The 24,719-nt window shown below is 51.0% G+C and overlaps 1 protein-coding gene across 1 annotated transcript in view; it reads left to right on the forward strand.

The window, feature by feature from the left end:
* The window catches only part of polr3c (polymerase (RNA) III (DNA directed) polypeptide C), a gene marked incomplete at its 3' end in the record, with an annotated part of 37,162 nt that extends 13,246 nt beyond the window's left edge, over positions 1-23,916 (forward strand). The window contains exons 3-7 of the mRNA XM_078207776.1: positions 6,899-7,084; positions 9,450-9,532; positions 12,576-12,680; positions 21,438-21,530; positions 23,836-23,916. Of these exons, the coding sequence (XP_078063902.1) occupies positions 6,899-7,084; positions 9,450-9,532; positions 12,576-12,680; positions 21,438-21,530; positions 23,836-23,916 (548 nt within the window). The remainder of the gene's footprint in view (positions 1-6,898; positions 7,085-9,449; positions 9,533-12,575; positions 12,681-21,437; positions 21,531-23,835) is intronic.
* Between the last annotated feature and the right edge of the window lie 803 nt (positions 23,917-24,719).

Here is a 24,719-nt window from a genome sequence, read left to right on the forward strand (position 1 = left end):
GTGTGTATAGAGGGGTCAGTGTGGTACAGCACGGTGTGTATAGAGGGGTCAGTGTGGTACAGCACGGTGTGTATAGAGGGGTCAGTGTGATACAGCACGGTGTGTATAGAGGGGTCAGTGTGATACAGCACGGTGTGTATAGAGGGGTCAGTGAGATACAGCACGGTGTGTATAGAGGGGTCAGTGTGATACAGCACGGTGTGTATAGAGGGGTCAGTGTGATACAGCACGGTGTGTATAGAGGGGTCAGTGTGGTACAGCACGGTGTGTATAGAGGGGTCAGTGTGATACAGCACGGTGTGTATAGAGGGGTCAGTGTGGGTGTAGCACGGTGTGTATAGAGGGGTCAGTGTGGTACAGCACGATGTGTATAGAGGGGTCAGTGTGATACAGCACGGTGTGTATAGAGGGGTCAGTGTGATACAGCACGGTGTGTATAGAGGGGTCGGTGTGGTACAGCACGGTGTGTATAGAGGGGTCAGTGTGATAGAGCACGGTGTGTTTAGAGGGGTCAGTGTGGTACAGCACGGTGTGTATAGAGGGGTCAGTGTGATACAGCACGGTGTGTATAGAGGGGTCAGTGTGATACAGCACGGTGTGTATAGAGGGGTCAGTGTGATACAGCACAGTGTGTATAGAGGGGTCAGTGTGATACAGCACGGTGTGTATAGAGGGGTCAGTGTGATACAGCACGGTGTGTATAGAGGGGTCAGTGTGATACAGCACGGTGTGTATAGAGGGGTCAGTGTGATACAGCACGGTGTGTATAGAGGGGTCAGTGTGATACAGCACGGTGTGTATAGAGGGGTCAGTGTGGTACAGCACGGTGTGTATAGAGGGGTCAGTGTGATACAGCACGGTGTGTATAGAGGGGTCAGTGTGATACAGCACGGTGTGTATAGAGGGGTCAGTGTGGTACAGCACGGTGTGTATAGAGGGGTCGGTGTGGTACAGCACGGTGTGTATAGAGGGGTCAGTGTGATACAGCACGGTGTGTATAGAGGGGTCAGTGTGGGTGTAGCACGGTGTGTATAGAGGGGTCAGTGTGATACAGCACGGTGTGTATAGAGGGGTCAGTGTGATACAGCACGGTGTGTATAGAGGGGTCAATGTGATACAGCACGGTGTGTATAGAGGGGTCAGTGTGGGTGTAGCACGGTGTGTATAGAGGGGTCAGTGTGATACAGCACGGTGTGTATAGAGGGGTCAGTGTGATACAGCACGGTGTGTATAGAGGGGTCAGTGTGGGTGTAGCACGGTGTGTATAGAGGGGTCAGTGTGATACAGCACGGTGTGTATAGAGGGGTCAGTGTGATACAGCACGGTGTGTATAGAGGGGTCAGTGTGATACAGCACGGTGTGTATAGAGGGGTCAGTGTGGGTGTAGCACGGTGGGTATAGAGGGGTCAGTGTGGTACAGCACGGTGTGTATAGAGGGGTCAGTGTGGTACAGCACGGTGTGTATAGAGGGGTCAGTGAGATACAGCACGGTGTGTATAGAGGGGTCAGTGTGATACAGCACGGTGTGTATAGAGGGGTCAGTGTGATACAGCACGGTGTGTATAGAGGGGTCAGTGTGATACAGCACGGTGTGTATAGAGGGGTCAGTGTGATACAGCACGGTGTGTATAGAGGGGTCAGTGTGATACAGCACGGTGTGTATAGAGGGGTCAGTGTGATACAGCACGGTGTGTATAGAGGGGTCAGTGTGATACAGCACGGTGTGTATAGAGGGGTCAGTGTGGTACAGCACGGTGTGTTTAGAGGGGTCAGTGTGATACAGCACGGTGTGTATAGAGGGGTCAGTGTGATACAGCACGGTGGGTATAGAGGGGTCAGTGTGATACAGCACGGTGTGTATAGAGGGGTCAGTGTGGTACAGCACGGTGTGTTTAGAGGGGTCAGTGTGATACAGCACGGTGTGTATAGAGGGGTCAGTGTGGTACAGCACGGTGTGTATAGAGGGGTCAGTGTGATACAGCACGGTGTGTATAGAGGGGTCAGTGTGGTACAGCACGGTGTGTATAGAGGGGTCAGTGTGATACAGCACGGTGTGCAGAGGGGTCAGTGTGATACAGCACGGTGTGTATAGAGGGGTCAGTGTGGTACAGCACGGTGTGTATAGAGGGGTCAGTGAGATACAGCACGGTGTGTATAGAGGGGTCAGTGTGGTACAGCACGGTGTGTATAGAGGGGTCAGTGTGATACAGCACGGTGTGTATAGAGGGGTCAGTGTGGTACAGCACGGTGTGTATAGAGGGGTCAGTGTGGGTGTAGCACGGTGTGTATAGAGGGGTCAGTGTGGTACAGCACGGTGTGTATAGAGCGGTCAGTGTGATACAGCACGGTGTGTATAGAGGGGTCAGTGTGGGTGTAGCACGGTGTGTATAGAGGGGTCAGTGTGATACAGCACGGTGTGTATAGAGGGGTCAGTGTGATACAGCACGGTGTGTATAGAGGGGTCAGTGTGGTACAGCACGGTGTGTATAGAGCGGTCAGTGTGATACAGCACGGTGTGTATAGAGGGGTCAGTGTGATACAGCACGGTGTGTATAGAGGGGTCAGTGTGATACAGCACGGTGTGTATAGAGGGGTCAGTGTGGTACAGCACGGTGTGTATAGAGGGGTCAGTGTGATACAGCACGGTGTGTATAGAGGGGTCAGTGTGATACAGCACGGTGTGTATAGAGGGGTCAGTGTGGTACAGCACGGTGTGTATAGAGGGGTCAGTGTGATACAGCACGGTGTGTATAGAGGGGTCAGTGTGGTACAGCACGGTGTGTATAGAGGGGTCAGTGTGGTACAGCACGGTGTGTATAGAGGGGTCAGTGTGATACAGCACGGTGTGTATAGAGGGGTCAGTGTGATACAGCACGGTGTGTATAGAGGGGTCAGTGTGATACAGCACGGTGTGTATAGAGGGGTTAGTGTGATACAGCACGGTGTGTATAGAGGGGTCAGTGTGATACAGCACGGTGTGTATAGAGGGGTCAGTGTGATACAGCACGGTGTGTATAGAGGGGTCAGTGTGATACAGCACGGTGTGTATAGAGGGGTCAGTGTGATACAGCACGGTGTGTATAGAGGGGTCAGTGTGATACAGCACGGTGTGTATAGAGGGGTTAGTGTGATACAGCACGGTGTGTATAGAGGGGTCAGTGTGATACAGCACGGTGTGTATAGAGGGGTCAGTGTGATACAGCACGGTGTGTATAGAGGGGTCAGTGTGCTACAGCACGGTGTGTATAGAGGGGTCAGTGTGGTACAGCACGGTGTGTATAGAGGGGTCAGTGTGATACAGCACGGTGTGTATAGAGGGGTCAGTGTGCTACAGCACGGTGTGTATAGAGGGGTCAGTGTGGTACAGCACGGTGTGTATAGAGGGGTCAGTGTGATACAGCACGGTGTGTATAGAGGGGTCAGTGTGATACAGCACAGTGTGTATAGAGGGGTCAGTGTGGTACAGCACGGTGTGTATAGAGGGGTCAGTGTGATACAGCACGGTGTGTATAGAGGGGTCAGTGTGGGTGTAGCACGGTGTGTTTAGAGGGGTCAGTGTGATACAGCACGGTGTGTATAGAGGGGTCAGTGTGATACAGCACGGTGTGTATAGAGGGGTCAGTGTGGTACAGCACGGTGTGTATAGAGGGGTCAGTGTGGTACAGCACGGTGTGTTTAGAGGGGTCAGTGAGATACAGCACGGTGTGTATAGAGGGGTCAGTGTGATACAGCACGGTGTGTATAGAGGGGTCAGTGTGGGTGTAGCACGGTGTGTTTAGAGGGGTCAGTGTGGTACAGCACGGTGTGTATAGAGGGGTCAGTGTGGTACAGCACGGTGTGTATAGAGGGGTCAGTGTGGTACAGCACGGTGTGTATAGAGGGGTCAGTGTGGTACAGCACGGTGTGTTTAGAGGGGTCAGTGAGATACAGCACGGTGTGTATAGAGGGGTCAGTGTGGGTGTAGCACGGTGTGTATAGAGGGGTCAGTGTGATACAGCACGGTGTGTTTAGAGGGGTCAGTGTGGTACAGCACGGTGTGTATAGAGGGGTCAGTGAGATACAGCACGGTGTGTATAGAGGGGTCAGTGTGGGTGTAGCACGGTGTGTATAGAGGGGTCAGTGTGATACAGCACGGTGTGTATAGAGGGGTCAGTGTGATACAGCACGGTGTGTATAGAGGGGTCAGTGTGATACAGCACGGTGTGTATAGAGGGGTCAGTGTGATACAGCACGGTGTGTATAGAGGGGTCAGTGTGATACAGCACGGTGTGTATAGAGGGGTCAGTGTGGGTGTAGCACGGTGTGTATAGAGGGGTCAGTGTGATACAGCACGGTGTGTATAGAGGGGTCAGTGTGGTACAGCACGGTGTGTATAGAGGGGTCAGTGTGGTACAGCACGGTGTGTATAGAGGGGTCAGTGTGGTACAGCACGGTGTGTATAGAGGGGTCAGTGTGATACAGCACGGTGTGTATAGAGGGGTCAGTGTGATACAGCACGGTGTGTATAGAGGGGTCAGTGTGGTACAGCACGGTGTGTATAGAGGGGTCAGTGTGATACAGCACGGTGTGTATAGAGGGGTCAGTGTGGTACAGCACGGTGTGTATAGAGGGGTCAGTGTGGTACAGCACGGTGTGTATAGAGGGGTCAGTGTGATACAGCACGGTGTGTATAGAGGGGTCAGTGTGGTACAGCACGGTGTGTTTAGAGGGGTCAGTGTGATACAGCACGGTGTGTATAGAGGGGTCAGTGTGATACAGCACGGTGTGTATAGAGGGGTCAGTGTGGTACAGCACGGTGTGTATAGAGGGGTCAGTGTGATACAGCACGGTGTGTCTGGAGGGGTCAGTGTGATACAGCACGGTGTGTATAGAGGGGTCAGTGTGGTACAGCACGGTGTGTTTAGAGGGGTCAGTGTGATACAGCACGGTGTGTATAGAGGGGTCAGTGTGATACAGCACGGTGTGTATAGAGGGGTCAGTGTGATACAGCACGGTGTGTATAGAGGGGTCAGTGAGATACAGCACGGTGTGTATAGAGGGGTCAGTGTGATACAGCACGGTGTGTATAGAGGGGTCAGTGTGATACAGCACGGTGTGTCTGGAGGGGTCAGTGTGATACAGCACGGTGTGTATAGAGGGGTCAGTGTGATACAGCACAGTGTGTATAGAGGGGTCAGTGTGATACAGCACGGTGTGTATAGAGGGGTCAGTGTGGTACAGCACGGTGTGTATAGAGGGGTCAGTGTGATACAGCACGGTGTGTATAGAGGGGTCAGTGTGGTACAGCACGGTGGGTATAGAGGGGTCAGTGTGATACAGCACGGTGTGTATAGAGGGGTCAGTGTGGGTGTAGCACGGTGTGTTTAGAGGGGTCAGTGTGATACAGCACGGTGTGTATAGAGGGGTCAGTGTGATACAGCACGGTGTGTATAGAGGGGTCAGTGTGATACAGCACGGTGTGTATAGAGGGGTCAGTGTGATACAGCACGGTGTGTATAGAGGGGTCAGTGTGATACAGCACGGTGTGTATAGAGGGGTCAGTGTGGGTGTAGCACGGTGTGTTTAGAGGGGTCAGTGAGATACAGCACGGTGTGTATAGAGGGGTCAGTGTGATACAGCACGGTGTGTATAGAGGGGTCAGTGTGATACAGCACGGTGTGTATAGAGGGGTCAGTGAGATACAGCACGGTGTGTATAGAGGGGTCAGTGTGATACAGCACGGTGTGTATAGAGGGGTCAGTGTGATACAGCACGGTGTGTATAGAGGGGTCAGTGTGGTACAGCACGGTGTGTATAGAGGGGTCAGTGTGGTACAGCACGGTGTGTATAGAGGGGTCAGTGTGATACAGCACGGTCTGTATAGAGGGGTCAGTGTGGTACAGCACGGTGTGTATAGAGGGGTCAGTGTGATACAGCACGGTGTGTATAGAGGGGTCAGTGTGATACAGCACGGTGTGTATAGAGGGGTCAGTGTGATACAGCACGGTGTGTTTAGAGGGGTCAGTGTGGTACAGCACGGTGTGTATAGAGGGGTCAGTGTGATACAGCACGGTGTGTATAGAGGGGTCAGTGTGATACAGCACGGTGTGTATAGAGGGGTCAGTGTGGTACAGCACGGTGTGTATAGAGGGGTCAGTGAGATACAGCACGGTGTGTATAGAGGGGTCAGTGAGATACAGCACGGTGTGTATAGAGGGGTCAGTGTGGGTGTAGCACGGTGTGTTTAGAGGGGTCAGTGTGGTACAGCACGGTGTGTATAGAGGGGTCAGTGAGATACAGCACGGTGTGTATAGAGGGGTCAGTGAGATACAGCACGGTGTGTATAGAGGGGTCAGTGTGGGTGTAGCACGGTGTGTATAGAGGGGTCAGTGTGATACAGCACGGTGTGTATAGAGGGGTCAGTGTGGTACAGCACGGTGTGTATAGAGGTGTCAGTGTGATACAGCACGGTGTGTATAGAGGGGTCAGTGTGATACAGCACAGTGTGTATAGAGGGGTCAGTGAGATACAGCATGGTGTGTATAGAGGGGTCAGTGTGATACAGCACGGTGTATATAGAGGGGTCAGTGTGATACAGCACGGTGTGTATAGAGGGGTCAGTGTGATACAGCACGGTGTATATAGAGGGGTCAGTGAGATACAGCACGGTGTGTATAGAGGGGTCAGTGTGATACAGCACGGTGTATATAGAGGGGTCAGTGTGATACAGCACGGTGTGTATAGAGGGGTCAGTGAGGTACAGCACGGTGGGTATAGAGGGGTCAGTGAGATACAGCACGGTGTGTATAGAGGGGTCAGTGAGCTGTAGCAGTTATGTGGATTTTCTGGTGTCTGCTGTTTTGGTGTTGTGAGACTTCTTCCTGTGTTTGCTGAGGGCTCTGTGCTTTCCTCTCCACAGACAGTAAGACTCAGGAATACAGCGAGACCTCCAGTACCTTCATCCGTCTGGTGCAGACTCACTTCCTGCAGAAATGTGGGATCGTCTCCGATTCTGTGAGTGCTGAAGGATCCCAACCTTCCCCTGCCCCCACGCTGGTGACTGACGAGAAGGAGATGTACACTGTGCCCAATCTCGGCGTTATTGGTAAGGACTCTCTGAACTCATTAGAACATAGAACATAGAAAGCCACAGCACAAACAGGCCCTTCGGCCCACAAGTTGCGCCGATCACATCCCCACCTCTACGCCTATCTGTAGCCATCAATCCCATTAAATCCCATGTACTCATCCAGAAGTCTCTTAAAAGACCCCAACGAGTTTGCCTCCACCACCACCGACGTCAGCCGATTCCACTCACCCACCACCCTCTGAGTGAAAAACTTACCCCTGACATCTCCTCTGTACCTACCCCCCAGCACCTTAAACCTGTGTCCTCTCGTAGCAACCATTTCAGCCCTTGGAAATAGCCTCTGAGAGTCTACCCTATCCAGACCTCTCAACATCTTGTAAACCTCTATCAGGTCACCTCTCATCCTTCGTCTCTCCAGGGAGAAGAGACCAAGCTCCCTCAACCTATCCTCATAAGGCATGCCCCCCAATCCAGGCAACATCCTTGTAAATCTCCTCTGCACCCTTTCAATGGCTTCAACATCTTTCCTGTAATGAGGTGACCAGAACTGCGCGCAGTACTCCAAGTGGGGTCTAACCAGGGTCCTATAAAGCTGCAGCATTATCTCCCGACTCCTAAACTCAATCCCTCGATTAATGAAGGCCAGTACGCCGTACGCCTTCTTGACCGCATCCTCCACCTGCGAGGCCGATTTAAGAGTCCTATGGACCCGGACCCCAAGGTCCTTCTGATCCTCTACACTGCTAAGAATGGTACCCTTCATATTATACTGCTGCTTCATCCCATTGGATCTGGTGGAGTTTTTTGAGGAAGTGACAAAAACGGTTGATGAAGGAAGGGCCGTGGATGTCGTCTATATGGATTTCAGTAAGGCATTTGACAAAGTCCCACATGGCAGGTTGGTTAAGAAGGTTAAGGCTCATGGGATACAAGGAGAAGTGGCTAGATGGGTGGAGAACTGGCTTGGCCATAGGAGACAGAGGGTAGTGGTCGAAGGGTCTTTTTCCGGCTGGAGGTCTGTGACCAGTGGTGTTCCGCAGGGCTCTGTACTGGGACCTCTGCTATTTGTGATATATATAAATGATTTGGAAGAAGGTGTAACTGGTGTAATCAGCAAGTTTGCGGATGACACGAAGATGGCTGGACTTGCGGATAGCGAAGAGCATTGTCGGGCAATACAGCAGGATATAGATAGGCTGGAAAATTGGGCGGAGAGGTGGCAGATGGAGTTTAATCCGGATAAATGCGAAGTGATGCATTTTGGAAGAAATAATGTAGGGAGGAGTTATACAATAAATGGCAGAGTCATCAGGAGTATAGAAACAGAGGGACGTAGGTGTGCAAGTCCACAAATCCTTGAAGGTGGCAACACAGGTGGAGAAGGTGGTGAAGAAGGCATATGGTATGCTTGCCTTTATAGGACGGGGTATAGAGTATAAAAGCTGGAGTCTGATGATGCAGCTGTATAGAACGCTGGTTAGGCCACATTTGGAGTACTGCGTCCAGTTCTGGTCGCCGCACTACCAGAAGGACGTGGAGGCATTGGAGAGAGTGCAGAGAAGGTTTACCAGGATGTTGCCTAGTATGGAGGGTCTTAGCTATGAGGAGAGATTGGGTAAACTGGGGTTGTTCTCCTTGGAAAGACGGAGAATGAGGGGAGATCTAATAGAGGTGTACAAGATTATGAAGGGTATAGATAGGGTGAACAGTGGGAAGCTTTTTCCCAGGTCGGAGGTGACGATCATGAGAGGTCACGGGCTCAAGGTGAGAGGGACGAAGTATAACTCAGATATTAGAGGGATGTTTTTTACACAGAGGATGGTGGGGACCTGGAATGCGCTGCCAAGTAGGGTGGTGGAGGCAGGCACGCTGACATAGTTTAAGACTTACCTGGATAGTCACATGAGCAGCCTGGGAATGGAGGGATACAAACGATTGGTCTAGTTGGACCAAGGAGCGGCACAGGCTTGGAGGGCCGAAGGGCCTGTTTCCTGTGCTGTACTGTTCTTTGTTCTTTGTTCATTGTCTGCTTTGGTTAGACTAGCATTTTCTGTCTGAAACTGGTAAGTTTTTCCTCCAAACCCAAACCATTCTTCACTCGACATCCTTGCTCAGTTTCCAGGGCCTGTTTTCTCACTGCCCCAGGGTGCTGTGTTGAGACAGTCCGATTATTATCTGTAAACAACTGGCCATGCAGCCTGAGACACATCTGGAGCTCAGTACTCCTACCCCAGAGCTGTAGTCAGAACCGGATCAGTGTGTGCCTCAGTAAGTAGATTCCCGAGCTCCCCTGGCTGCAGTTTGTGTTTGTACTCACTCTCCCTGTGCTACAGTCACCGCGCTGCTTTGTGTTAATCGATGTTCACTTTCCCCCACTCAGGTCAAGGCAAGCGCAGACACGGGTCGGGGGACGCCTGTGAACCCAAATCCAAACGATCGAAGCAAGAACACGCAGTGCAGGAGGTGAGTGGTTTGTGTGTTTGGACATGGGTAACGTGTTCTGGGATGGAGCACTTCAGTGGCTGCCCCTTTCACTTAGTCCCTCGGTTTGTTCAACTTCGTTTTTTCAACAAATAAGTTGGAAAAATAACGATTAATTAAGGAAAACCTGTATGGGTTTTTTCAGGGGAAGTTGTGTTTAGCTATCTTGCTGGAATGTGTTTGAAGAGGTAACAGCGAGGGTTAATGAGGGCAATGCTGTTGATCTAGTGTACATGGACTTGCAGAAGGCTTTTGATGCAGTGCCACATGGTAGACTTGTTCGCAAATTGAGTGAAGTAGGGGGGTTTTGCTGCATTGTATAGGATGTTGGTGGGAGCACATCAGGAGTACTGTGTGCAGTAGAATCCCTGCAGTGCAGAAGGAGGCCGTTCAGCCCATCGAGCCTGTACTGACCACAATCCCACTCAGACCCCATTTCCCTAATCTCACATATTTACTCTGCTAATCCTCTGACACTATGGCCAATTTAGCACGGCCAATCAACCTAACCTGCACATCTTTGGCGTGTGGGAGGAAACCGGAGCACCCGGAGGAAACCCACGCAGACACAGGGAGAATGTGCAAACTCCACACAGACAGTGACCCAGGCCGGGAATCGAACCCAGGTCCCTGGCGCTGAGGCAGCAGTGCTAACCAGTAGTTTTGATCCCCTACTTGGGAAAGGAACACAATTGCATGGGAAGGTCAGAGCAAGTTCACTCGACTGATTCCTGGGGCGAGGGTGGGTTATCTTATGAGCAAATGTTAGAATAATCTCATTGAAACGTAGAAAATCCTGAGGGGAATTGAAAGGGGAAGGTTGAAAGGATGTTTTCCCCTTATGGGAGAGACCAGAACTAGGGGAACATGGTTTAAAGATAAGGCACCTTCCATTTAAGGTGGGGATGAGAAGAATTCTTTTCTCTTGTGGGGAGGGGGGGGGGGTGTCAGTCTATGGAGTCCTCTTCCCCAGAGAGGGGAAGACTCATCTGTTCAACATTTCCAAGGCCGAATCAGACTGACAATGGGTCGAGGGAATTCGGGGCAGCGGGAAAGTGGAGTTGAAACTAAACCAGATTAGCCATGATCTCACTAAAGGGCGGATAGGCTCGATGGACTGAATGGCCTGCCCCTCTGTTCCTATGTAGATCAGCCATGACCTTCTCAAATGGTGGAGCAGGCTTGAGGGGCCGAATGGCCTGCAGCTGCTCCTAATTCACATGTTGGTGTGCTGTTTGTAAGTGAGAGGTCATGGAATAAAGGTAGCAACTCGGACGGGGCAGTGTGGGGAACGAGGGAACCGCTGCTCACGGATGTTTCTCCAGCTGGAAGAAGGTTTGTAGTGGAGTTCCCCAGGGATCAGTGTTGGGACCCTTGCTTTTCCTGATATATATTTATGAGCTCGGTCTTGGTGTGCAGGGCACATTTTGTGGATGATACAAAGTGGTGTGAAGAGGGCAGTGTAGAACCTCCGAAGCTCACAGACAAGTCGGTGGAGTGGGCCAATAGGTGGCAGATAAAGTTCAATGTAGAAAAGTGTGAAGTGGTGCATTATAGAATCGCTAGAGCGCAGGAGGAGGCCATTCGGCCCATCGAGTCTGCACCAACCACAATCCCACCCAGGCCCTATCCCTGTAACCCCACATATTCATCCCGCTAATCCCTCTAACCTACGCATCCCAGGACACTAAGGGGCAATTTAGCACGGCCAATCTACCTAACCCGCACATCTTTGGCGTGTGGGAGGAAACCGGAGCACTCGGAGGAAACCCACGCAGACACGGGGAGAATGTGCAAACTCCACACAGACAGTGACCCGAGCCGGGAATCGAACTTGGGTCCCTGGAGCTGTGAGGCAGCAGTGCTAACCCACTGTGCTACCATGCCACTGGGCTAGGAAGCTCATGGAGAGGCAATATAAACTAAAGGAAGCAACTCTAGGGGAATTTCACAGTCACTTCATTGCAATGTTAATGTAAGCCTTACTTGTGACTAATAAATAAACTTTACTTTTCTAGGTGGTCCGCAGGATCAGAGGGACCTGGGTGTATGTTTTATTTATTTATTGGTCACAAGTAGGCTTACATTAACACTGCAATGAAGTTACAGTGAAATTCCCCTAGTCGCCACACTCCAGCGCCTGTTCGGGTTACACTGAGGGAGAATTTAGCAAGGCCAAAGCACCCTAACCAACACGTCTCTCAGACTGTGGGAGGAAACCGGAGCACCCGGAGGAAACCCACACCGACACGGGGAGAATGTGCAAACTCCACACAGACAGTGACCCGAGCCGGGAATCGATCCCGGGTCCCTGGTGCTGTGAGGCAGCAGTGCTAACCACTGTGTCACCGTGCTGCCTATTTGTGAATAAGTTATTGAAGGTGGCAGGACAGGTTAGTAAAACATTCAGTATTCTGGGCTTTATTAATAGGGGTATAGAGTACAAGAGCAAAGGAGGTTATGCAGAACTTGTCTCAGTCACTTGTTTGACCTCAGCTGGAGTTCTGGGCACCGCATTTTAGTAAAGATGTGAAGGTATTGGAGAGAGTGCAGAAACGGTTCATGAGGCTGGTTCCTGGGATGAGGAACTTCGGGTATGAAGATAGATTGGAGGAGCTGGGACTGATTTCCTTGGAGAAGAGAAGGCTGAGAGGAGATTTGATGCAGGTGTTCAAAATCGCGAAGGGTCTGGACAGAACAGAGGGGGAGAAACTGTACCCAGGGAATGAATCGCGAATGAGAGGGCACAGATTTAAAGTAATTGGTAGAAGAAGCAACAGCGATGGGAGGGATAATGTTTTTGCCCAGCGAGTGGTGAGGATCTGGAGCGCGCTGCCTGAGCGAGGTAGAGACAGCTTCAATCGAAACACTCAAGGGAAGGAGATGGTTATCTGAAAAGGAAGAAGGGTTATGGGGTGGGGGCGGAATGGCGCTAAGGGAGTTGCTCATTCGGAGAGCCAGTGCAGACACGATGGGCTGAATGGCCTCCTGTGCTGTAACAACTGTGTAATTCTGTCTGTCACAGCTTCCCCCCGATGATGGGATTTACTGGCAGGTGAATTTTGAACGCTTTCACCAACACTTCAGGGACCAGGTGATCGTGGCGGCAGTCGGAAGCAAACTGGACCAGGTATCTGAGAGCAACTCAACCTCAAGTTCAGAGACTTCACCTCTGCGTCTGTCTGTCTCTCTCTCCCTCGAGCAACCTCACCTTGAAGTGAGTGTGTGTGCGTGCAGGCTGGAATCTGGCTGGATGGGATGAACTGTCCTGTTGCCGGATCCTCAAAAATACAGGGGTGATACAGGCAGCGTAATAGTTAGCAAGCACTGTCCTCCTCACCCTCCCCACCCTGCCTGAAGGTGTCAATTCCACCTGTTTGATCCAGGTCAGAAACTCCAAAGCGTTTTATGAAGTCCGCCTGGTGAGTAGGCGGGTAAGTGGAGCTGAGTCCACGAAAAGATCAGCCATGATCTTATTGAATGGCGGAGCAGGCTCGAGGGGCCAGATGGCCGACTCCTGCTCCTAGTTCTTATGTTTATCATAAGTTTTGCTATTTTGAATTTGGCAGGGTGAGTATGAGATCTTTCACTTCAGGTATGGTTCGAATGACCTACTAGGGAGCTTTTTATCAAACAGAGTTTAATTCAGAATACAGTTAACATCTAGCAATAACTTTTACCAATTATGAACAAGAAAAAAAAACAAAATACTGCCGGTGCCTGGAACAAAAACAGAAAGTGCCGGAAAATCTCATGCTTTTTTTTTTTCCTTGGAAAATCTCAGCAGGTCTGGCAGCATCTGTGGAGAGAGAATAGAGCCAACGTTTCGAGTGTAGGTGCCATTCATCAGCTTTGCTCTCAGCTCTGACGGAGGGCCATCCAGACTCGAAACGTTGGCTCTATTCTCTCTCCACAGATGCTGCCAGACCTGCTGAGATTTTCCAAGGAAAAAAAAAAGCAGCCATGATATTGTGTGAACCTTAACCACGATATGAAATGTTCCAACCAAACAAACAGGCTTGACTATGAGGAGAGGTTGGAGAAACTTGGTTTGTTCTCACTGGAGCGACGGAGGTTGAGGGGCGACCCGATAGAAGTCTACAAGATTATGAGAGGCATGGACAGAGTGGATAGTCAGAAGCTTTTTCCCCAGGGTGGAAGAGTCAATTACTAGGGGGCACAGGTTTAAGGTGCGAGGGGCAAGGTTTAAAGGAGATGTACGAGGCAGATTTTTTACACAGAGGGTGGTGGGTGCCTGGAACTCGCTGCCGGGGGAGGTAGTGGAAGCGGAAACGGTAGTGAGTTTTAAGGGGTGTCTTGACAAATACATGAATAGGATGGGAATAGAGGGATATGGTCCCCGGAAGGGTCAGGGGTTTTAGTTCAGTCGGGCAGCATGGTCGGTGCAGGCTTGGAGGGCCGAAGGGCCTGTTCCTGTGCTGTAATTTTCTTTGTTCCTGATAAACATCCACCTGCTGCAGATTTATCACAGAAAATACGAATGCTCACGTGGTGCTGGAACTTAGTCCTTTGGCTGGAGAACTGAAACTGTGACTTCCCGGCCTTGTATCTTCCAGCAGACCTCGAGGTAGAGACAGTGCCACTGCTAGCCTCTGGTGTTTCCCAGCAAACCACTCCAAGCGACGGAGACACTCTAGGTAGCAGCTAGCAAATCACCAACAGCGGAAGTTCCCCACCACCCTGGTTAGGCCACATTTGGAGTACTGCGTCCAGTTCTGGTCGCTGCACTACCAGAAGGACGTGGAGGCATTAGAGAGAGTGCAGAGAAGGTTTACCAGGATGTTGCCTGGTATGGAGGGTCTTAGCTATAGAACATAGAACATAGAACAGTACAGCACAGAACAGGCCCTTCGGCCCACGATGTTGTGCCGAGCTTTATCTGAAACCAAGATCAAGCTATCCCACTCCCTATCATCCTGGTGTGCTCCATGTGCCTATCCAATAACCGCTTAAATGTTTCTAAAGTGTCTGACTCCACTATCACTGCAGGCAGTCCATTCCACACCCCAACCACTCTCTGCGTAAAGAACCTACCTCTGATATCCGTCCTGTATCTCCCACCACGAACCCTATAGTTATGCCCCCTTGTAATAGCTCCATCCACCCGAGGAAATAGTCTTTGAACGTTCACTCTATCTATCCCCTTCATCATTTTATAAACCTCTATTAAGTCTCCCCTCAGCCTCCTCCGCTCCAGAGAGAACAGCCCTAGCTCCCTCAACCTTTCCTCATATGACCTACCCTCCAAACCAGGCAGCATCCTGGTAAATCTCCTCTGCACTCTTTCCAGCGCTTCCACATCCTTCTTATAGTGAGGTGACCAGAACTGCACACAATATTCCAAATGTGGTCTCACCAAGGTCCTGTACAGTTGCAGCATAACCCCACGGCTCTTAAACTCCAACCCCCTGTTAATAAAAGCTAACACACTATAGGCCTTCTTCACAGCTCTATCCACTTGACTGGCAACCTTTAGAGATCTGTGGATATGGACCCCAAGATCTCTCTGTTCCTCCACAGTCTTCAGAACCCTACCTTTGACCCTGTAATCCACATTTAAATTTGTCCTACCAAAATGAATCACCTCACATTTATCAGGGTTAAACTCCATTTGCCATTTTTCAGCCCAGCTTTGCATCCTATCTATGTCTCTTTGCAGCCTACAACAGCCCTCCACCTCATCCACTACTCCACCAATCTTGGTGTCATCAGCAAATTTACTGATCCACCCTTCAGCCCCCTCCTCTAAGTCATTAATAAAAATCACAAAGAGCAGAGGACCAAGCACTGATCCCTGCGGCACACCGCTAGCAACCTGCCTCCAATCCGAAAATTTTCCATCCACCACCACCCTCTGTCTTCGGTCAGACAGCCAGTTACCTATCCAATCGGCCAACTTTCCCTCTATCCCACACCTCCTCACTTTCATCATAAGCCGACCATGGGGGACCTTATCAAACGCCTTACTAAAATCCATGTATATGACATCAACTGCCCTACCTTCATCAACACACTTAGTTACCTCCTCAAAAAATTCTATCAAATTTGTGAGGCACGACTTGCCCTTCACGAATCCGTGCTGACTATCTCGGATTAATCCGCATCTTTCTAAATGGTCGTAAATCCCATCCCTAAGGACCCTTTCCATCAATTTACCAACCACCGAAGTAAGACTAACCGGTCTATAATTACCAGGGTCATTTCTATTCCCTTTCTTAAACAGAGGAACAACATTCGCCATTCTCCAGTCCTCTGGCACCATCCCCGTGGACAGCGAGGACCCAAAGATCAACGCCAAAGGCTCTGCAATCTCATCCCTTGCCTCCCACAGAATCCTAGGATACATTTCATCAGGCCCAGGGGACTTATCGACCTTCAGTTTATTCAAAACTGCCAAGACATCCTCCCTCCGAACATCTATTTCCTCCAGCCTATTAGCCTGTAACACCTTCTCTTCCTCAAAAACATGGCCCCTCTCCTTGGTGAACACTGAAGAAAAGTATTCATTCATCACCTCGCCTATCTCTACTGACTCCATACACAAGTTCCCACTACTGTCCTTGACCGGCCCTAACCTCACCCTGGTCATTCTTTTATTCCTCACATAAGAGTGAAAAGCCTTGGGGTTTTCCTTGATCCGACCCGCCAAGGACTTCTCATGTCCCCTCCTAGCTCTCCTAAGCCCCTTTTTCAGCTCATTCCTTGCTAACTTGTAACCCTCAATCGAGCCATCTGAACCTTGTTTCCTCATCCCTACATAAGCTTCCCTCTTCCTTTTCACAAGACATTCCACCTCTTTCGTGAACCATGGTTCCCTCACTCGGCCATTTCCTCCCTGCCTGACAGGAACATACCTATCAAGGACATCCAGTATTTGTTCCTTGAAAAAGTTCCACTTTTCATTAGTTCCTTTCTCTGACAGTTTCTGTTCCCAACTTATGCCCCCTAATTCTTGCCTAATCGCATCATAATTACCCCTCCCCCAATTGTAAACCTTGCCCTGCCGTACGGCCCTATCCCTCTCCATTGCAATAACAAAAGACACCGAATTGTGGTCACTATCTCCAAATTGCTCTCCCACAACCAAATCTAACACTTGGCCCGGTTCATTTCCCAGTACCAAATCCAATGTGGCCTCACCTCTTGTCGGCCCATCCACATATTGTGTCAGGAAACCCTCCCGCACACACTGCACAAAAACTGCCCCATCCAAACTATTTGACCTACAAAGGTTCCAATCAATATTTGGAAAGTTAAAGTCCCCCATGACAACTACCCTGTGACCCCCACACATATCCATAATCTGCTTAGCAATTTCTTCCTCCACATCTCTATTACTATTTGGGGGCCTATAGTAAACTCCTAGCAACGTGACCGCTCCTTTCCTATTTCTAACTTCAGCCCATATTACCTCAGTGTGCAGATCCCCCACGAAGTGCCTTTCCGCAGCCGTTAAACTATCCTTGATTAACAATGCCACTCCTCCACCTCTTTTACCAGCTTCCCTACACTTAGTGAAACATCTATACCCCGGAACGTCCAACAACCATTCCTGTCCTTGTTCTACCCACGTCTCCGTAATGGCCACAACATCGTAGTCCCAAGTACCAATCCACGCCCCAAGTTCATCTACCTTGTTCCGGATGCTCCTTGCATTGAAGTAGACACACTTCAACCCACCTTCCTGTCTACCAGTACCCACCCTTGACCCTGATACCTTCCCCAATACCTCACCACCCTCACTGACTTCTGGACTACAACTCCTTTTCCCACTCCCCTGACAAATTAGTTTAAACCCCCCTGAAGAGCCGTAACAAATTTCCCTCCGAGGATATTGGTGCCCCTCTGGTTCAGGTGCACCCCGTCCTGTTTGTACAGGTCCCACCTTCCCCAGAACGTGTTCCAATTATCCACGTATCTGAAACCCTCCCTCCTACACCATCCCTGCAACCACATATTTAACTGCACTCTCTCCCTGTTCCTCAACTCGCTATCACGTGGTACCGGCAACGTACCAGAGATGACCACATGTTTCGTCTTGGCTCTCAGCTTCCAGCCCAGCTCCAGAAATTCCTGCTTTAAATCCCCGTCCCTTCTCTTACCTATGTCATTGGTACCAATGTGCACCACGACTTGTGACTGTTTCCCCTCCCCCTTCAGAATCTGGAAAACACGGTCTGAGACATCACGGACCTTGGCATCCGGTAGGCAACATACCATCCGTGAGTCTCTTTTGCTGCCACAGAAGCTCCTATCTATCCCTCTAACTAACGAGTCCCCAATAACTATCGCCCTCCCGCTCTCCCCCTTTCCCTCCCGAGCCACAGAGACGGACACAGTGCTGGAGATCCTCTCACTGCGGCTCCCCAGTGGTATGTCATCCCCCTCAACCGTATCCAAAGCGGAATACTTGTTGCTAAGGGGAACGACCACCGGGGATCCCTGCACGGACTGCTTCCTCCCAGCCCCTCTCTCCGTCACCCATCTGTTTTCAATCCTCGGAGTAACTGTATTCCTAAAGCTTGTGTCTATGGCCATCTCTGCGTCCCTGATGATCCTAAGTTCATCCAACTCCAGCTCCAGTTCCCTAACACGGTTTTGGAGGAGCTGCAGATGGGTGCACTTCCCACAGGTGTAATCAGTAGGGACACTGTCGTCGTCCCTCACCTCGAACATAGTGCAAGAGGAACATTGCACTGCCTGCACACCCATCCCCTCTAGATACCTTGCCAGTACCAGGTAGAAAGTGCAGAAATGAATTCAACTCACCCCTGCTCGCCCTTTCAGCCTAAGCCCTGTGAGCCAAAGTCTTATAGCTCACACTCTGCTTCCCACACACTCCACTGCCCGCTCCTGACGCTGCCCGCTGTATACTGCAGCCTACCTTTTATACTTCACGCGCTTAAAAAACCCTTCCCAGACTCCTTTGCTGAGGAGAGATTGGGTAAACTGGGGTTGTTCTCCCTGGAAAGACGGAGAATGAGGGGAGATCTAATAGAGGTATACAAAATTATGAAGGGGATAGATAGGGTGAACGGTGGGAAGCTTTTTCCCAGGTTGGAGGTGACGATCACGAGGGGTCACGGGCTCAAGGTGAGAGGGGCGAAGTATAACTCAGATATCAGAGGGATGTTTTTTACACAGAGGGTGGTGGGGGCCTGGAATGCGCTGCCAAGTAGGGTGGTGGAGGCAGGCACGCTGACATCGTTTAAGACTTACCTGGATAGTCACATGAGCAGCCTGGGAATGGAGGGATACAAACGATTGGTCTAGTTGGACCAAGGAGCGGCACAGGCTTGGAGGGCCGAAGGGCCTGTTTCCTGTGCTGTACTGTTCTTTGTTCTTTGTTCCAGCTCGCCAGCTGAATCCCAGGGGCGGGGGTAGAGAAGACCTCCTTCCAGCTAGCCAGCTGAATTTACAATACCGGGGGGAGAGAGGGAAGACTGCATCCAGCCTGAAGTGAAACACACTCTAACTAAAACACAGCAGCCCAAAACTTAATGTAAAGCTAAAGCAAAACTGACCAAAGGCACCTGACCTATCCATCGTTCTTTCTCCAATAATCCAGGCTCATAAAAATCCCAGAGAGTGCGTGAGGCCCAGAACAAAAATAAACTAAACCCCATTTAAAAAGCAATAAAAGGACTTCACAGAATCCCTACAGTGGAGAAGGAGGCCATTCGGCCCATCGAGTCTGCACCGGCCAGAATCCCATCCAGGCCCTATTCCCGTAACCCCACATATTTACCCTGCTAGTCCCCCAAAGTCATACCCCGTAGGCACATAAAAAGGTAGTGAAAGGAGGAGTCGACTGGGGATCGAAAAAGAGATTTACAACATGGAGGCTGGGAGGAAGACTGAGGTATTACACAAGTACCAAGGGGGCAGATGCCACATTAAATCCTGTCTGCTTAGGGCGGCACAGTAGCACAGCGCGTTAGCACTGCTGCCTCACAGCTCCAGGGACCTGGGTTCGATTCCCGGCTCGGGTCGCTGTCTGTGTGGAGTTTGCACATTCTCCTCGTGTCTGCGTGGGTTTCCTCCGGGTGCTCCGGTTTCCTCCCACAGTCCAAAGGTGTGCGGGTTAGGTTGATTGGCCATGCTAAAATTGCCCCTTAGTGTCCTGAGATGCGTAGGTTAGAGGGATTTGAGGGTAATATGTGTAGGGATGTAGGGGTAGGGCCTGGGTGGGATTGTGATTGGTGCAGACTCGATGGGCTGAATGGCCTGTTTCTGCACTGTAGGGTTTCTATGATAAGTCGATAACATGAGAACTGGCCCCACCAGGATTCGAACCTGGGTCCCCTGCTTTGTAAGCAAGTGCAATCGCCCGCAGCACTACAAGGCCAAAATCAAACGGCACAGTGGTTAGCACTGCTGCCTCACAGCACCAGGGACCCGGGTTCGATTCCCGGCTTGGGTCACTGTCTGTGTGGAGTTTGCACATTCTCCTCGTGTCTGCGTGGGTTTCCTCCGGGTGCTCCAGTTTCCTCCCACACTCCAAAGATGTGCGGGTTAGGGGGATTGGCCAGGTTAAATTGCCCCTTAGTGTCAGGAGGAGCAAGGGGCCATTCGGCCCATCGAGTCTGCACCAACAACAATCCCACCCAGGCCCTATCCCCATAATCCTATGCATTTACCCTAGCTAGTCCTCCTGACACTAAGGGGCAATTTAGCATGGCCAATCCCCCTAACCCGCACATCTTTGGAGGAAACCGGAGCATCCGGAGGAAACCCACGCAGACACGGGGAGAATGTGCACACTCCACACAGACAGTGACCCAAGCCGGGTTTGAACCCGGGTCCCTGGTGCTGTGAGGCAGTAGTGCTTGCCACCGTGCCATTCGATTTTGGCCTTGTGGTGCTGCGGGCGATCGCACTTGCTTACAAAGCAGGGGACCCAGGTTCGAATCCTGGTGGGGCCAATTCTCATGTTATCCCGATATTTATTGACTTGTAACTGCAGAGAACATGATAAAATTACATGTCTTAAAGGCACGCTAGCACCACACTCTGAAGGAGGGATTTCACTGACAGAGTGCGAATGATGCTGTTTGGATATTTGACAGTAAGAAGTTTAACAACACCAGGTTAAAGTCCAACAGGTTTATTTGGTAGCAAAAGCCACACAAGCTTTCGGAGCTGCAAGCCCCTTCTTCAGGTGAGTGGGAATTCTGTTCACAAACAGAGCATATAAAGACACAAACTCAATTTACATGAATAATGGATGGAATGCGAATACTTACAACTAATCAAGATGCGGTCACGGGCATTCGGCCTCTGATATTCGGGTAAGCGTTCTCCAAGGCGGCCTTCGCGACACACGACAGCGCAGAGTCGCTGAGCAGAAACTGATAGCCAAGTTCCGCACACACGAGGACGGCCTGAACCGGGATATTGGGTTCATGTCACACTATCTGTAATCCCCACAGAGTTTCACTGGCTGTCTTGTCTGGAGACAATACACATCTTTTTAGCCTGTCTTGATGCTCTCTCCACTCACATTGTTTTGTTTCTTAAAGACTTGATTAGTTGTAAGTATTCGCATTCCAACCATTATTCATGTAAATTGAGTCTGTGTCTTTATATGCTCTGTTTGTGAACAGAATTCCCACTCACCTGAAGAAGGGGCTTGCAGCTCCGAAAGCTTGTGTGGCTTTTGCTACCAAATAAAGCTGTTGGACTTTAACCTGGTGTTGTTAAACTTCTTGCTGTGTTTACCCCAGTCCAACGCCGGCATCTCCACATCATGGATATTTGACTGCAGGGGCATCACGTTGAAGAAGGTTGTTGGAGAGGGCTTTGTGATGGGGGGGGGGCGGTGAAGAACGGACAGTGATTGCTTTTATCTCTGCCTCTCACACAGACCTGCAGCGAGATTGTGCGCACAATGCTGAGAATGAGTGAGGTGACCACATCCTCCAGCTCCTCCCACACACAACCGCTTTCATCCAATGAGGTGAGAAACCTGAACCATGTGACGCAGTCCGTCGGCTATCCGATACCGCACTGTCTCACCACATCCACTCCAAGCGGTGGCACAGCGGGTTAGCACTGCTGCCTCACAGCGCCAGGGACCCGGGTTCGATTCCCGGCTTGGGTCACTGTCTGTGCGGAGTCTGCATGTTCTCCCCATGTCTGCAAGGGTTTCCGCCGGGTGCTCCGGTTTCCTCCCGCAGTCTGAAAGATGTGCAGGTTAGGCTGCATTCGCCAAGCTAAATGCCACAGGGATGATGGGGTTAGTGCAGGGGGGAGGGCTTGGGGCAATGCTCTTTGGGAGGGTCGGTGCAGACTCAATGGGCCTCGATTCTGAGTGGGGGGGGGTGTGTGTATTTACACACTGACCCGGGATGGGGGGGTGTGTATTTACACACTGACCTGGAATGGATGGGGGGAGTGTGTATTTACACACTGACCCGGGATGGGGGCTGTGTGTATTTACACACTGACCCGGGATGGGGGGGTGTGTATTTACACACTGACCCGGGATGGGGGGGTGTATTTACACACTGACCTGGAATGGATGGGGGGAGTGTGTATTTACACACTGACCCGGGATGGGGGCTGTGTGTATTTACACACTGGCCTGGAATGGATGGGGGGAGTGTGTATTTACACACTGACCCGGGATGGGGGGGGTGTGTATTTACACACTGACCCGGGATGGGGGCTGTGTGTATTTACACACTGACCCGGGATGGGGGCTGTGTGTATTTACACACTGACCCGGGATGGGGGCTGTGTGTATTTACACACTGACCCGGGATGGGGGCTGTGTGTATTTACACACTGACCCGGGATGGGGGCTGTGTGTATTTACACACTGACCCGGGATGGGGGCTGTGTGTATTTACACACTGACCCGGGATGGGGGCTGTGTGTATTTACACACTGACCCGGGATGGGGGCTGTGTGTATTTACACACTGACCCGGGATGGGGGCTGTGTGTATTTACACACTGACCCGGGATGGGGGCTGTGTGTATTTACACACTGACCCGGGATGGGGGCTGTGTGTATTTACACACTGACCCGGGATGGGGGCTGTGTGTATTTACACACTGACCCGGGATGGGGGCTGTGTGTATTTACACACTGACCCGGGATGGGGGCTGTGTGTATTTACACACTGACCCGGGATGGGGGCTGTGTGTATTTACACACTGACCCGGGATGGGGGCTGTGTGTATTTACACACTGACCCGGGATGGGGGCTGTGTGTATTTACACACTGACCCGGGATGGGGGCTGTGTGTATTTACACACTGACCCGGGATGGGGGGTGTGTGTATTTACACACTGACCCGGGATGGGGGGGGGTGTGTATTTACACACTGACCCGGGATGGGTCGGTGTATTTACAACTTCTTTCTTCACAGTCAGGATTCTATGATTCTTAAATGGCAGTGGGATCTATGGAGGGAATTTGTAAAGTAAAGTTTATTCATTAGTGTCACAAGTAGGCTTACATTAACACTGCAATGAAGTTGCTGTGAAAATTCCCTGTGCAGACAAATATCCTCCAAAATTAAACTGTGTCAGATGGTGTTGGATTTGAAAATACTCACTTCTTCTACACTGTCCCCATCAAACACTCCCAGGACAGGTACAGCACGGGGTTAGATACAGAGTAAAGCTCCCTCTACACTGTCCCCCATCAAACACTCCCAGGACAGGTACAGCACGGGGCGAGATACAGAGTAAAGCTCCCTCTACACTGTCCCCATCAAACACTCCCAGGACAGGTACAGCACGGGGTTAGATACAGAGTAAAGCTCCCTCTACACTGTCCCCCATCAAACACTCCCAGGACAGGTACAGCACGGGGTTAGATACAGAGTAAAGCTCCCTCTACACTGTCCCCCATCAAACACTCCCAGGACAGGTACAGCACGGGGTTAGATACAGAGTGAAGCTCCCTCTACACTGTCCCCCCCATCAAACACTCCCAGGACAGGTACAGCACGGGGTTAGATACAGAGTAAGGCTCCCTCTACACTGTCCCCATCAAACACTCCCAGGACAGGTACAGCACGGGGTTAGATACAGAGTAAAGCTCCCTCTACACTGTCCCCCATCAAACACTCCCAGGACAGGTACAGCACGGGGTTAGATACAGAGTAAAGCTCCCTCTACACTGTCCCCCATCAAACACTCCCAGGACAGGTACAGCACGGGGTTAGATACAGGGTAAGTTCTGTGTGTGTCTACATTGTCCCCCATGCTGAATCATCATTCATTCTTGTTACTCTTTTACCGTTTAGATTTTCCGAGCTATTCCTGCAGGATATAACCTTTCCAAACAAGTGCTGGACCAGTACCTCACTCTGCTGAGCGATGACCCAGTGAGTGTTTCACACATTTCCCTTTCCCCTGTCTATGCGTCTCGGAGCTGTCCCTGTGTCCAATAGAAAACGTTAGCAGTGGACCAAAACACTCAGCGGATTAATCAGTCCCTGCTTTTTCTGATCTGAATTTCACTGCAGACATTGGGGCGGGGGGTGTATTTACACACTGACCCGGGATGGGGGTTGTGTATTTACACACTGACCCGGGATGGGGGGTGTGTGTATTTACACACTGACCCGGGATGGGGGGGTGTGTATTTACACACTGACCCGGGATGGGGGGGTGTGTATTTACACACTGACCCGGGATGGGGGGGTGTGTGTATTTACACACTGACCCGGGATGGGGGGTGTGTGTATTTACACACTGACCCGGGATTGGGGGGTGTGTATTTACACACTGACCCGGGATGGGGGGGTGTGTGTATTTACACACTGACCCGGGATGGGGGGTGTGTGTATTTACACACTGACCCGGGATGGGGGGGTGTGTGTATTTACACACTGACCCGGGATGGGGGGTGTGTGTATTTACACACTGACCCAGGATGGGGGGGTGTGTGTATTTACACACTGACCCGGGATGGGGGGGTGTGTATTTACACACTGACCCGGGATTGGGGGGTGTGTATTTACACACTGACCCGGGATGGGGGGTGTGTGTATTTACACACTGACCCGGGATGGGGGGATGTGTATTTACACACTGACCCGGGATGGGGAGGGTGTGTATTTACACACTGACCCGGGATGGGGGGGGGGGTGTATTTACACACTGACCCGGGATGGGGGGTGTGTAT

This window comes from Mustelus asterias, unplaced genomic scaffold (assembly GCF_964213995.1).
Source record: "Mustelus asterias unplaced genomic scaffold, sMusAst1.hap1.1 HAP1_SCAFFOLD_2707, whole genome shotgun sequence".
In the NCBI taxonomy this organism is placed as follows: Eukaryota; Metazoa; Chordata; class Chondrichthyes; order Carcharhiniformes; family Triakidae; genus Mustelus; species Mustelus asterias.